Below are 16,248 nucleotides of genomic sequence, written 5' to 3' on the forward strand. Positions count from 1 at the left end.
TGTTGCACTTTTATCCTCCGATCCTTCCCCGCTATCATCTCTATTTGATAATCCTGCTTTTCCGCAAGGGACAGGATCCTCTGTTATCAGTCCCTTCACCCGTGCTTCATGGCCGTTGGCACGTGACTTTATTCACCGCCAGACGGGTCTCCCATTTCTTCCAGGAGGTCCCAGGGACTGGTTAACTGCTGTACATTTAACTTCATTTTGTAAACTATTACACTCCACTTCTCATACTCATCGTTCACTTTCAGTGTGAGCGACTGTTCCCTCTCTGAACCTCCGAGACATGATTTATCTTCTCTTTACAAGGTACTGCACGATGTACTTCACTCTGAACTTCCTCCCTTTACCGGGGCTTGGTCCCGAGATTTCAGTAGGGACGTATCGGTTGAGGAATGGACCACATCATTCCACTTCACACATAAATCTTCTATTTCCTGTTACTCACAGGAGAAGAATTTTAAGCTCCTCTCTCGATGGTATAGGGACCCCTTCTCCCTTCTACATCCAATCTCTGCTGGTGTTGCAATACAGCTGTAGGCACTCATTTTCACATCTGGTGGGATTGTGACTTGATACAACCCTTTCGGCATCAAGTCTTTGATATTTATAATAAAATTTATGGTGAGTCCTTGACCTCTTCGCTGGAGATTGCTCTCCTCTCCATACTACCAGCCTTGCTGGTGGCACAGAAGAAGTGTTTATTACGTTTCTTCCTGTCTTCTGCTCTTTTGGAAAACAGCCACCCTCCCCCCTCTGCCTTTGTGGGTTTCTGCAATTAATGATATCATGCAAATGGAAGAAATGTTGGCATTTGCCAACAACACCTATGATAAACACAAGTTACTATGGTCAGTCTGGCTCCATTTCTCCTCCTCCTCGACCCTTCGGGATTCATTTTCTCCTGTCGTATCCTCATCTATTTTGACTGTTAGGCCAGCAGCCACCTGTTTAGCCCCTGCACAATGTTTTGGAAATGATTTGCTGGGCCCTACCAATGGGGTCTTTTGGAGGTGTGTCCTTGAGACTCTGTTTCTTGCCTGACCTGACCCCCCCCCCCACTTCCCCCCTCCCCCCTGCTTTTTCCTATCTATGAAGCCTGCTTCTTTTTTTTCCTCCTTTTTTCCCTTATCTTTTTTTTATTCTGATCTTGACCTATACAGCGAATTATGCCAAGATGCACTATGCTGTCCTTTTTGTCCCGCTCTGGGACATGTTTCTGGGATATATGTTTTTCACTATTCCCTTGACAGCTGATATTGATCCTCGGACTTTATTGATGAGCACAGAATGTCATAATTATTTTTCTGGATCATTGCCATACTCATGATACCTGTTTGGATCACTTGTATGTATACACAATGTCTCTTTCCGTTCTGCTCTGTAACATTTGATATAAAACGAAGTAAAGACAAATTTGCCTTTAAATCTATTGTTAATATCCAAAGGCAGGAACTAAAAGGATCATGTGTACATCTGTGTGATAAAATTACTATTTTGAATATGGCAATGTGCATGGTGTTAGGAAGAGAATAAAGGAAATGTATGCAAAGAACACTTAAGAAGGCAGGAAGCATTGAACTTTTAAATGGGTTCCTAGTGAAAATGGTACAGTAGCAGTCAGTGCACTCCATCATTTTAGTCTTTGATTAGGAACTCTTTTTTTGGCACTATTGCAGTTTTTTAAAATGTATATGTTAGGAACTATTTGTTTTGCAAATTTACAAAGCATGTTTATCCTGACAGATTCTTATAATTGCCATTTTACTTTGTCTACCTAGTTTGTCATGTATAATGTAATGTGAGCAAGTTAAAACCAGTGCAATCAAAACAGTTGTCATGACCATACACTGTATATCTAACCTCTGTTAATTCTTAATGTTTCCCCAGGCAAACGGAGTCCCGTCCCCATTCTTGGCATTCAACCAAATTTCTGGAGAGCCAGCCCAACCCCAGCATGATGCAAATATCTCAGGGAACGTTAGGATCTCCATGGCACCAGGCTTATCACTCCAGGTAAGAATAAATGATGATCACTAATGTTATGGAATAAAAATAGACATAGCCAAGCAGTTGAGCCCCAAAGTCAGTTTTTGTACTGAAAATAAAGAAATTGAATGAAATGTGTAAATATATTAAAAGCACAATTGCTTTTTAGGTAAAGTTTACATTTTTTTGCATTAAGAATAAAATAATTAGTTTTAATGTCATGTTAGAATATTTCCTTATTCAGATGTGTTTACAGTTCAAAATAATCCTTTAATGATATTCTTGGAAAGCAATCTATGTAATTGTTTTAATTAGGTTTAAGCATTTTGAGGTCATAAAATTGTGCTTAATTTTCTGGGAAGCATTGAAAAAGTAATTAATGTGGGATTGGAAAGAAAAGGGATGGTGGAGGGTTTGTAAATGAGCATGCTTCCATAATTGAGTCTTTAAACATTACAGAATATATAAAGCAGCAAATACACAGACAGTTAAAAATACATTAATGTCACAGCAGAACAGGTCTGTATTGTAAGAATGGTTAGAATCAGTAGGTAAAATATATCAAACTGCCTTTAAAGTCTGAAAAAAGACAGACTCTAGCTCAGAATGATCTATTAACTAAAGTACCCTTTTGCTGCCTCATATGACCTGCTATTGGTTAGTAAGGCTGCTTATTAGAGTCATGGCCTGATTTTAAGGCTAATGAGACAAGAAAGGATTGGCCAATAGCTAGTGACAAGGAAGTTAGTATATTGCATTTCAGAATAACATGGGGTCTACATAGTGATCTACAGGATTTGGGCAGTGTGCAGGAAACACTAGGTAGGGTATCAGTTGTTTTTCCCACACAGGTTTTCTTTGAAGTGACTTTGTCAGCAGTATATACAAGCAAGTGAAAGTTAGACCTGTAAAATAAATTAAAATACCTCTCCTGCTGGCTGTGGAATTGAACACTGCTCTAATTATGAAGGCTTGCCAGCTGAAGTCTGAAAAGGAACCAACATTTCTTGGAGTGTCCTCCAGAGCTCGTACTGGTTCCTCCAGCTAATACCAACTGTGTCCTGTCTTCAACAAACAGTTCTTCCTAATTGGTGTGGTGTTTGATGGTTTGGGTGGCAGGAGAGCTCCACATTTGCCTTTATTTACTGCTGACAAGGTCTCAATTTAAGACATTGCTGTGTTGCTGAAAAAGAAGGAGAAGTGGGTGTCCCATCTCTGATCATTCCAGTCTATATGTAGCACTACAAATGCTGTTTCATGGCAAATGTGAAAAAAAAACGTAATGCAATATTTCATATTTCCCTAAAGAAAAAAGGAAATAAAGAGTTCATTTTAAAAATGCATTTTTTTGTACTGAATAAAATAAATAATGCTAAAATCAAAAATTCCCTTAAGTGTTTAAGACCCAGGCAATTCAATTTAAACTTTTCATTCTAAAAAAAAGACTTGTTTAGAGGAAAGCAAAATTTAGCCTATGAACATACAAATTTATTTTTAAAACCTGGGTGGTCGTGAAGTATTAAGAATGACAGAATGGTACGCCAGATAAAATTTGTCTACATATTAACAACTTATTTGCATGCCTTTTGTATATCAATTGTTTTCACAGTTGAATGCGGTACTGTCTAGGAATATTGCTTGAAAATGCAAGCGTTGTAATATACATGTAGAACAATAGATATGCAGAAATGTCAGTGTACGAGTGAGTGAGCAAGTGCTACTCAGAAGACAGTGCAATGAATGAGCCATGCCAGACATGTTACATCATTTTCAATCCTCCAAGGGTGAGGAGTTCAGCCTGGGATTTCCAAACGCTGTTACTGCTCATGAATTCACAGCACATGCTATACTGGAGGCAGAGAAAAACCTGCCTTGGATTTCAGTTGTAACCAGCACCAGCACTTGAACAATGGGGGTAAGATTTCCTTGGCTTGCTTTTGAGGACCTCAAAACACACAATGAAATGAACGACTTCATAAAGATACAAAGATAATAGTTCCAGGGATAAAACTGTTATTTTCCTTCCACTTCCATAAGTATCTTCTAGAACTGATTTTTCAAACCCAATTGTTGTGTCTTGTCTGGAAAAGGACAGATGATTGACTTGCAGGAACAGAGAATGAGTGCGCTGGGGAGAATTTGTGCTGAAAGTTCATAGTATACCTGATAAGTGAACTCAAAGCCAGGATTTCATTTAGAAGTTTAGGAGGTAAATGAGTCGTCTTAGTAAATATATGTGGAGAATCATTTTGACAAATATAAATGTGAAGAATTGACTGTCATGCACATTTTTAGCAAGGCCTATAGGTTAATGAAGGAAGACTTTGGGGTTGATTTACTCAAGGCAAAAGGGCCGTTCAATTTTGAAGGGAACTTGCACTTGCATGGGAATTTTCCCTCAAGCTTGATCAATCAAGCGAAGCTCTGTTGACTTCCATCATCCAATCATGAGCAAGCAAAAATGTTTCACCACATTCACTAAACCCTGGGGAAAATTCCCATGCAAAGTGTAACTTCTTTTGCAAAAAGAACAGCCTATTTGCTTTAGTAAATCAACCAGTTTGTGTAAAGTTTAGCTTATGTTTGCTGCCCTCTTTGTACTAATGCAGCACAATGAGGTTCTTCTTGGGAGCTCATCCCCTCATTGCTTACATTGCTTTTGCCTGGCTGTGAATATATTGGTGAAAGTGTCAACAAAAGCACAGAATCATGATTCTGAAAACTAGCCATTGAGTGGACAATGCGCATGCTCTTGAGATGTACAATCAGGATAAATACACATCCTGTGGAGACTGGTGTAAATACACACAAACTGTTGATATGAAGCTAGCTAGAGAGCAATTTGAATTGAATGGGTTATTTCTTTGCTGGCATGCATACTACAGAAAGACATGGAACTTAAGGAACACAAATTTGTGTGGTGAAATTGCAGTCTCATTGTTTCAAGTATGTTCTGTCTAGTTAAATTTACTTCTGAAGGCAGAATTCCACAACAGTTGAGGAAGTTTCCATATCCTTTTAAGATTATATGTTCTATAGTGTTAATTAGGACGTATACATTGTTCATTCTGCTATGATGAAACACAGTTTTATGAAACAAGTTTCGCTCCTCTGGTCAGATAGCATTTTATTGAAATGTAAATCAACCTTTGTCCATAACAAACTTAAATATTTGTATGCAGGAATCAAGAGATGCTTCCAAAATCCATGGTACTCTTTCATGCAAATACTAATTTAAATTCAGAAGTTGGTGCTATGTTTCTCCTCCTTTTGAAACTTTCTATAATTAGGTCAATTATTACTCAGTACTAATTTTTGGGCTGTCTGCCAAAAGTAAGAAGTGGAAGGTGGCAGGCCAAAACACAGCAGACACAGTGTGCATTCAGGGCCAATCACTCACTAATGCCTATCTGTCAAATTGTGATATGTGGCTGTGTAAGTGCAGCCCCTGCATCCACTTCCATTAATGCCTGAAATCAGCTGGGGATGGTTGCAGATGCCAAATCAAGTGCCTTGTCCAGGCAGTACAGGTTTTAGCACCTGACTGAATGAGGCATAAAGACAATTTGAGCTGGCTGAGACAAGACACTTGCCATATTGACCGCTATGGCATACTGTATTTACCTCTGAGTATGTCCTACTCCAGCATGGACAGGTTGTGGCAGGCGCAGCACCCTTTGGTGCCTTGTGCGCTGTGGCATTAGAAAAATTATGCAATTGCTGATTCTTTTGTTCGACTAGATTGACTTTACTCTGTAATTCCTCCAATGCCGCTCTATGGATGCAGTAGGTTTAAAGAGCACACCGAATACTTTAGTTAACTTCTTTAATAACTTCAATCTTCTTCATATAACACTGCTTACAATGGCTTGTTTCGTTTATCTTACAGTAGCTTATTTCTTTCATATCACAATGGTTTAATTCGTATTAAAGTGGTTTGATTCGATAGCTTATCTCAATAGATTCGTTCTGTATATTTCGATAGATTCGATTACTTAGCTCGTTAGATTATTTCATTAGATTATTTCGTTAAATTCAGTGGAACTACAAGTAAACACATATAGAATCTGTAAACAGATTTTACACACAGATCTACCTGCACTGTTAAACAATAGAGGAACACACAAGTGCATTAAATACCTATTTGGCCTTCTCTGTTTCCATAAAGCTTCTCTGACTGGAACTTGTCTGTTTCCTCTTCTGTCTGGTGAGCATGTGTCTCTAGAACAATCTAGCAGGGAGTTTTACACAGGCATAAATGTGAAACTGGCTGGGATTGGTTAAGGCTCTGTACAGTGTGAGGCTGGCTGTGATTGGCTCACCTATATACTAACTCTTAAAGGCATATTTTCCTTTTCTGCTTCTGCTAACACAATGAATATATAAATGTCATATAACAATCAAAGACATAAATTACAGCAATGATTCTGCTTTTGGCTTTAACATATGCACATATATACTGTACTGAGGTTATTGGCAGGTTTGGTATACACATATATGTGAACCATATTAGCAACCTAGGACTGGTCTTAGCTGGCCAGCTACACAGGTCAATGATCTTCATTGCCATTGCCGCTATCTTAATCTGTACTTTCCCGCATTTAAATTCTTATTTATTCATCCATTGATGATGCAAATCCCAGGAAAGTGTACTAGAGTTGTATTATTCCAGCAATTATAGATGCAGAGAGTGTATCAAGATGGAAGATTGCATCGCTCCTGCTCTGTATATATTTAAAAAATGACTAGCAGAAAGGGAAATTATTTTATTTCTACCAAAACACTCAGTTTTTTAAAATTTAACGTGCGGTAAAATGCATGAGTTACGCATGGCAGAACAATAAGCATGGTGCAATGCGGTGCATGTGCCAAGATGACACGAGCATATACAAAATGCAGTTTTTAAATGATGATTTCATTTATTAAGGGAAGAAAGCTGTCCAAACCTGCCTGGCTCTATGTGAAAAAGTATTTAGCACCTAAACCTTATAACTGGTTGTGCCACCCTAGGCGGCAACAACTGCAATCAAGTGTTTGCAAACCTGGCAATGACTCTTTCACATCACTGTGGAGGAATTTTGGCCCCATTCTTTTCAGAATTGTTTTAATTCAGCCACATTGTAGGGTTTTCATGCATGAATGGCCTGTTTATGATCATGCCACAGCATCTCAATCGGATTTAAGTTAGGACTAGGCCACAGCAAAACCTTAACTTTGGGGTTTTTTTGGGGCCATTCAGAGGTGGACTTACTGGTGTGTTTCGAATGACTGTCCTTCTGTATAACCCAAGTGAGCTTGAGTTAGAGGTTAAGAACTGGTGGCCAGACATTTTCCTTCAGGATTTTCTGGTAGAGCGCAGAATTCATGGTTCCATTAATTATGGCAAGTCATCCAGATCCTGGAGCTGTGATGTTATTTTTATGAAATGCTGTGTTAGGTTTACCCCATATGTAACAGGAGGCACACCATCCAAAAAGTTCAACTCTTGTCTCATTAGTCCACAGAATATTTGCCCAAAAGTCTTGGGGATAATCAAGATGATTTTTGGCAAATGTGAGACTAGCATTTGTGTTATTTTTGGTCAGCAGTGGCTTTCGCTTTGGAACTCTCCCATGGATGCTATTTTTGCCCAATCTATTTCTTATTGTTTAATCATGAACACTGACCTTAACTGAGGCAAGTGAGGCTGGCAGTTCTTTAGATGTTGTTCTGGGTTCTTTTATGACCTCCTGAATGAGTCATAGTTGTGTTCTTGGAGTCATTTTGGTAGGTTGGCCACTCCTGGGAAGGTTCACCACTGTTCCAAGTTTTCTCCATTTGTGGATAATGGCTATCACCATGGTTCACTGGAGCCTCAAAGCCTTGGAAATGGATTTTTAACCCTTTCCTGACTGATACATGTCAATTACATTGTTTCTCATCTGTTCTTGAATTTCTTTAGATTGCAGCATGATGTCTTGCTTTTTGAGATCTTTTAGCGTGCTTCACTTTGTCAGACAACTTCTATTTCTGGTGATTTTTCTTGATACAACAGGTCTGGCAATAATTAGGCCTGGATGTGGCAGGTGAAATTAAATTCAGCTTTAAAAAAAAATGTGTTTAATCATAGTTCATTTATGATTTAGTAAGGGGGGGAATTACTTTTTCACATAGAGCCAGGCAAGTTTGGACAGATTATTTTCCTAAATAAATTAAATCATCTTTTAAAAACTATATTTTGTATTTACTCGGGTTATTTTTTTGTAATATTTAAATTTGTTTGATGATCTAAACTTTTTAAGTGACAAATATGCAACAAAATCAGGAAGGGGTCAAAAACATTTTCACAGCACTGTAGGAGTCTGAAATCTGACAAAGGGTAGGTGTTACTAGTAACCAACCAAATATTTGAACTCTAAATATTCAAACTTCTGTTTCAAGTCAATTTTTTTTAAAACAACGATAAGATTGGATACAATGTATAAAACCTTATTATTCCAATAGCTTTTGTATACATTTCCTGCCAGGCACAGTCATTTAAATGGATTTAGTTGTCTATTGGTGAGAAGAAAAATTCCAGACTATAGTCATAAAGCGGAAAAGAAAACAGAATTTTTTGTTTTTTGTTTTTAGTTCTACTCTTTGCACAACCAGTTTTCAATTAATCACAGCGCACCACAGTTATATATCCTTTTTAACAAATTAGTCCATTAATTATTCCATTAGGATGCTGGGCATTAGCCAGTCCTGTGTAATGGAAAAGCAGTAATGGCTGATTTATTGTATGCTTTTATTAGAAGATTGATAAATTAGTTTAAAGAGCAGTATTTTTCTACCAGTCCAAAGCAGTTCCACTTGGAATGTGGAAACATTGAAGTGTCTAGAATTTTAAACTGATCCTTAACTTTCCTTTTACTGGGCAAAGTACAGGGGAGGACTGAGAACTTTAGGCCAGGGAGGAAAACACAACCAGCTAGCCCTTCAATGGTAATAATCGTTTCTTGTTGGCTGAAGAGAATGTACGACTGAGTATCTCAATGATTAGTGGCCATGGTGAAAGGTTGGTGTTGTCTTAAAGAGCATGGTTTATTGTATCAAATACTTTTGCATGCATATGTTAGCAAGGGAGATTGTAGGGAATTACAGTAATTGTAAAGGAGGAAATATTTTATTATGCTGAACAAGATGACTGCATCTCTGTAAAAATGACTTGGACTTGCTAAAATACACTAAATATAATACCATGCCAGCATCATAAATAAACATAATCAGTTAGTCTCCTTAAAGCCCAACTCCAGAAAAAAAATCATCCTTGTAGTGGGCTCCCCCTCCCACATTCAGGGCCGTGAATAATGGGGTACTACCAGTCCTCCTGTATGTTGCCCAGGCCAGCACGGGGGCCCAGGCAACTGGGTGAATAGGATGTGGACAGGGAGGGTGGCGGCACAGCGGGGGGCAATTACAGCCAGCTGATAGCCGGCTTCTTCTCCTCTCCCACTGGTTTTCAGCTGCAGTAGAGAGCCATACAGGGGATTGGTTCCACAAATTGCCCAACATCCCCCCCGTCACACTTATCATCCTCCTTGTGCACAATATGTTTCCCCTCACCATTGCAGTGCTGCCAGCTTCCCTCCTCTCCTTCCCACCAGCAGCTGCCAGCACACTGCAATACACTACAAGCTGCAATAGGATCCTTCAGGATGGAGAATAGAGGAAGTGTCCAGTTACCAGCTCCTTCCTTTCCTGAATGAACACAATGAGTGGTCAGTACGCATCACATACTATGTTCATTCATAACTGAAGCATAGTAAATTGTATTTTTTTTGTTGGGGAGGGGGGCCCTGTCAGATGCGCTATATGGGGCCCCGTGGTTTCTAACAGCAGCTCTGCCCACACTTCAAGGGCTAATTGCTTTTTATGTCCAGGGGAGAGATGATGGGGTTGTTACACTTACCTAATTCCTCACGCCGCACAGCTCTGGCACTCTTTTCCATCCTGAAGCTCCGGTCTGTGGGTATAGCCTCAGCATCATCACTTACCATACAGGGACATTTACCCTGTAATGTATGCTGAGGAGGCTACAGTAAGACTAGAACTTAAAGCAGGGGTCTCCAAACCATGGCCCTCCAGCTGTTGAAGTACTACAAGTCCCATCATGTCTCTTGCCTGTGGCTGTCAAGAGTCTTGCAAGGCCTCATGGGACTTGCAGTTGTTCAACACCGGGAGGGTCATAGTTTGGAGACCCCAGGGCCTTAGAGAACAGCTGCAGTAGACCAGTCGCAGTGCTGGAGAGCACGTGTTGAAGGGAAGAGCAAGGCAAGTATTTTCTCCCTAATCCTCTGTTGGGCCCACTGCCGTGGTGTTTTTTTTTTTATTTTCTGGAGATGAGCTTTAAATCTGAAGTTTAGTCTGCTTATTTTTGCTTTTCCTGATCCCTTCTTTCCTTCTTTTCGGTGTTCATATCATACCTTATTTTTGAACCAGTGTCATCATAACTGGGTCTCTGTGCTTCTCCAGCAGTGCACATAGATAGACTTAGCATTAGTACTCCATGCAGAACCCTCAGACCTGATGCAAGCAGTGGGCTGGCTTTTGGGACGTGTTATGCAAATACCAACATAACTTGATGGAGTTGTGAGCATTCTTAGGCAGGCAGCATTTGCCTGCAGACTGCCCAAGGAAAAAAACCATATGTGATGCAGAGCCTGTATGAATGATAAAACTGAAATCCAAGGAATAAGGGACTGTAAGACTGGGGAAGAAAGGGCTAGATGATTCTGGATATCCTCCAGCTATGAAATTAAGTGTGCTTTATCTGACTTGCTGCAGATTCTAATGAACACTGTGAGAAGCTCACAGTGTACAATGAAATTAGAGCAAGTATTTTCAGTGCAGGAGAGGAGCCTATACAACATTACAAAACTGAAGGTAAAGGTGGAGTTCAGCTTTGGTAAAAAAATCCCAATAAGTGTATATTGATACAAACTACAAACTATGGTATAGATAATGGAATTTACACTGCTTTTACTTTCTGACTGCCTATCACATTTCTTGAGGTGTTAAAATACCAAGACAGTACAAACACCCTCAAATGACCCCTTTTTGGAAAGTAGACACCCTAAGCTATCTGCTGAGAGGCATATTGAGTCCATGGAAGATTTTTTTTCCTCAAGTTTTTGAAAATTGACAAAAATATATATATTTTTTTTTACACAAAGTTGTCACTTAAATGATATATTGCTCACACAAGCCATGGGTATTTGTGGCTTTAAACCTAAAAATACATTCAGCTACTTCTGTCGAGTATGGGGATACCACATGTGTGAGACTTTTTTCGGAGCCTAGCCACATACAGGAGCCTGAAATCCAATGACCACTTTGAAAGCCTGAAGGTGCGTAACTTCCTCATTTCACTTGCTCACTACCTATCACAGTTTCGGAGGCCCTGAAATGCCAGGATTGCATCAACCCCCCCCCCCCCAAATGTCCCCTTTTTAGAAAGTAGACACCCCAAAGAATTTTAAAAAAGGCATGGTGAGTATTTTGTAGATCTAATTTTTTCTCACAAGGTTTTTAAATATAAAAAAAGAAAAGAAAAAACATGTTTTGCTTTCTTCCTTCAGTTTCCAAAAACTTGTGGCAACAAATGAGATCTGCAAAATACTCACCATGCTTCTTGTCAACTTCCTTGGGGTGTCTTCTTTCCAAAAAGGGGTCATTTGGGGGGGGGGTTTGGTGCTATCCTGGCATTGCAGGGCCTCCGAAACTGTGATAGGTATTTAGGAAGTGTAATGAAGAAATAAAGCCCATTTAAAAGCCTGAAGGTGCTTATTGGATTTTGGGGTCCTGTACTTGGCTAGACTGCCAAAACGTCTCACATGTGGTACCCCCATACTCGGGAGAAGTAGCAGAATGTATTTTGGGGAGTAATTCCACATATATCCATGGCATGTGTGAGCAATAAATCATTTAAGTGACCATTTTGTGTAAAAAAAAATAATTTTTATATCATTTTCCAAAAATATTTGGTAACAAAATAAATATTTCTACTGACTCAACATGCCTCTCAGCAAATAATTTGGGGTGTCTACTTTCCAAAAAGGGATAATTTTGAGGGTGGGAGCATTTTATGCCCAGCATTAGAAGTTTATGCCACACATCAGTCATTCTTCTAACCACCTGTAGACCAAGCCTTTTCTGACAATTTTTGTTCACATGAAAAAAAAATCAGTATTTTTGCTAGGAAATTACTTTGAACCCCCAAACATTATATATATTATATTTTTTTTTAAAGCAGACACCCTAGTGAATAAAATGTTGGGTGGTGCAATTTTTTATGTCAATATATTGGCCAATTATTTGGTAACTTATAAAAGATGAGGGTATGTCAAGTAAATAGATACCAAATATGGCATATTTACTGTGTAAATATGTGCCCTGAACTGTGCCGTGCTGTACCCTACACTAATACTCCACTAGTGTGTGGTAGCGACGGAGGGACAAAAACAGTGGGTCTCATGCCTAATTCCATGTCTGCTACACACACATCTTTTTTGGGGTACCATTGGGAAAATGCCTCTCATGCAGCTGGCTAACTGCATCTGTGTTAGGGGTTTGGGCCACAGCACCTTCTGGATACAAAAGGGCTGTGATGATCTCTTCCTGGAATTTTACCAAAGATCCACTTCGTTCAGTTGATTTGTAAAGCACAAAAGCATTATATAGAGCCAATTGAAATAATTAAACAGACACTTTTTTGTACCAGCGTCTGGCTTTTCGGGAAACTAAGTACGGATTCATCATCTGGTAGTTGAAGTCCAACCCTCCTATGTTAAGGTTATAGTCATGGACACAGAGGGGCTTCTCAACAACACCAGCTGCCTTGGAAATTTGGATGGTCGTGTCTATGTGAATGGAAGACAGGATGAAAATATCCCGTTTGTACTTTCACTTCACTGCGAGCAATTCCTCATTTCTCAAGCAGGCTTTTCCCCCCTTTCTAAGATGGGTATTTACAAGCCGTTGGTTGGGGGAAGCCCTGGCGATTAGTCACACGGTGCCACATGCGCCAATTCCAAGATTGTACAAATGTCTAAATAGTGGCACGCTTGAATAAAAATTGTTCACATATAAGTGGTACCCCATATGGAAAAAGGATGACACCAAGTCCCAAACTATCTTGCCACTACTCCCCATGTAGTCTGGGCATCTGGGGGGCTCTTTTCCCTTGTAAATCCAAAACTTATATGTATAGCCTGTTGCCCTCTCACAGGCCTTATACATCTTGACCCCATATCTGGCACGCTTGCTGGGGAGAAATTGTTTGACTGCAAAGTGGCCAAAAATATAAAGAGGGACTTATCAACGCAGATGTTTTGCTGGGGAGTATAGACATCTGCAAATTTCTGGTTAAGGTGATTTACAAGGGGCCAAATGTTGTAGATCCGGTCAAATTCAGGGTCACGCTGAGGATGACAGAGTGTGTTGTCATTGAAATGCATAAAACGCATTATACTCTCATATCTTTGCCTGGCCATGGCAGCAGAGAACACGGGCATATGATGAATTGGGTCTGTGGATCAATACAACCGCAATTAATTTTTTTTAGTAATGCCCATGTTGAGGGTTAGGCCCCAAAAAACTTAAAATTTGGAAACTGTAATGGGTTTCCATGCGAATGATCTGGCAAGGTTTGAATTTGGGTTGGGGGCGATAAACTGTTGTGCATATAAATTGCTTTGATCCACAATCAATGCATACAGATCTTCTGTGAAAAACAGCTCCAAAATATCAAGGGGAGTAGTTAAATGTGCTATTTCCACCTGAATTCCAAGTTGGACAGTGAATGGGGGAAGTACAGGTGCTGCAGAATTTGTGGGTTGCCAATTGGGATTTGCAAGCACATCCGGAAGGATACTAGGGGCTCTACGGGCCTGTGTGTGCGAATTCTTGGTGGCTGCGGAACAATACTTGTGCTTGCCACCGCACCAGCTTGTACTGCACTTATGGGACTCGCCACGTCAACAAGTGATACTGCAGTGCTAGTATGTGAAAGACCAGGATGTACTAGGCCGCTGGTGGTCGCCAGGTCACCAACAGGTAGAGTGGCACTAGTACTGGCACTGCATATGAGAGTCATCATGCATTTGGAACATCTCAGCAACCTGGGAATGGGGTCGGGTGTGCCTGATCTTAGCATGGACCTTTTCTCCTTTGTCTGAGCTATCTGTTAGGGTGCCACTGCTGTCTACAGGTTAGTATTCTGAGGCTGATTGTGTCAGGGAGTCTTCCCGTTCGCTCTCACCTGACATGCTCAGAATCCTGTAGGCCTCTTCAGTAGAGTACCTTTCACTGGACATTTTGGCCACTAAATTTATAGGTACCTAGTGCGATGGAAAAAGAGCACCTGGCTGTCAGGGACTGCTTGAACCGTTACAAAAAAATTTACTGGCAAGTGCTAACACAGATCAGGCCTGCGAACACTTCGGTTTTGTGTGCAATGTATCAAGTGACCTACTGACACTGCACTTGCTGGGGGAGAAGGGGGGAGGGGGGTAAGCGTAGGAGCTAAATGCAGGTGCTGGCAGGTGCCGGGGCTGATCCCGCTAACGCTGCATTTTTGGGGACACTATACTAATGTGAACGCTGGTGTAGTACTGATCTGATCAAAGATATTGATCCATTCAGACACTATACTAGCAATGGAGGTTTATTGTGTAAGTGTGTAAGGGGTTAATGTGATTACTGGTGTACTGACAGGCAATCTGACGCTATCTGGGAGGGGCGCTAACTGTCGCTAATGCTATCTCAAGTCACCGGTGACACAAATACAGTGATCAGCAAAAAATCTGTACACTGTACTAATGACACTGGCGACAGTGCAGTGAAGGGGTTAACTGGGGGGGGGCAATCAAGGGGTTAAATGTGTCTTAAAGTGTTCTAAATTGTAAAAGTGTGCTGCTTTTACTCACTGTGTGTTGATTCTTCTCTCTCTGGGACGGAATGTGCCCAGAGAGAGAAGATGTAATAATTTCCTGTACCTGTGTAACTGTAAACACATGAACAGGAAGATCGATCATCTGACTTAGGCCGACCGTCACTGGCCTAAATCAGATGATTGATCCCTGGGGGATCAAATCATGGCACCCGTGGGTCGGCAGGGGCGCATGCGTTCCCCCCTGGCCCGCGAAAACCGCGGGGGCACGAATAACATATATATACGTGATTTTGCGCACTCGTGCCGCCCTGTAGCAGTATTTCTGCTATAGGGTGGTCAAGAAGCGGTTAAGCAAGTACACACAACAAGATTAACAGTTTTTTGCATTTTTCCAGTATTGACTTTATTAACACCTCTTTATATCTGGTCACATACTGTATCTCAGAACAGCAAAAGAAGTTGATACTGGACTTTCCTCTGTCATGTGCTGTAATCACAGGTCTGAACAAAAAGAGGATAACTATGCAGTATAGTGACCTTGATCTGTCATTGATTGCTGGTGCAGGGATGCAGACATCCAGCACGGGTGATCAGATTAGTAGACTGTACCTTAAGGAATCAGGAATTGGACTGAATAAGGTTAAAATAAGTTTATTGAAACAAACGACACACTTCCAATACCAACACCAATAAATCATAAACAATGCAAGCAGTCCTGGTGCTACCACTAGGTGAACTAGGCAGCCACCTAGGGCACACTGCTGCTTAGGGCACATCCATGGACGCTGTTTTCCCTACTCTCCACCACGTCTGGGGGGTGCTAGAGTGGGCTAAGCCCCACAGATTTCAGTTGTACCCCCCCCAGGCCGATCTTTCCATGAACGCTGTGCCTGGCCGCTTAATGTCTTCCCCCATCCCCGCATTCACAGCTGTGACAAGAAGAGAGCAGCCTGGAGCAGGGAAGCTTGCAAAGGAGAAATGACAGGAGAGAGGCAAGAGGTGCGGCTGGGCTCTCCTCTCCTGTCAGTGGATCGATCCTCCATAAAGCTGATGACACAGGACCGCTCTTACCATAATGTTCGGTAATTGATTCATTCCCTGGCTCCCTGCTGCCGAGAGACGAGCAGTCATTGGAAGGAGATTTGGGGTGGGAGACTGGAGGGGTTGTGCTAGGAGGGAGGATTGGGGGGATTTGTGCTAGGAGGGAGGATTGGGGGGGTTGTGCTAGAAGTGGGGATTTGGGGGGGAATTTGTGCCAGGAGGGGGGGATTGGAGGTATTGTGCTAGCAGTTGGGATTTGGGGGGGATTTGTGCTAGGAGGGGGGATTGGGGGGATTGTG

At 41.0% G+C, this 16,248-nt stretch overlaps 1 protein-coding gene across 2 annotated transcripts in view; it reads left to right on the top strand.

Annotated features, from left to right (window-relative positions):
• Positions 1-16,248, top strand: part of SHROOM3 (shroom family member 3) — a 264,050-nt gene that overhangs the window by 161,458 nt on the left and 86,344 nt on the right. For both annotated transcript variants that reach the window (XM_089676000.1, XM_089675993.1), the window contains exon 3: positions 1,894-2,019. In XM_089676000.1, coding sequence (XP_089532126.1) covers positions 1,961-2,019 — 59 coding nt within the window. In that variant the 5' untranslated portion in view covers positions 1,894-1,960. The remainder of the gene's footprint in view (positions 1-1,893; positions 2,020-16,248) is intronic.

The sequence above is a fragment of the Staurois parvus genome, unplaced genomic scaffold (genome assembly GCF_062004578.1).
Source record: "Staurois parvus isolate SC_StPar_1 unplaced genomic scaffold, SC_StPar_1.0 ptg000013l, whole genome shotgun sequence".
In the NCBI taxonomy this organism is placed as follows: Eukaryota; Metazoa; Chordata; class Amphibia; order Anura; family Ranidae; genus Staurois; species Staurois parvus.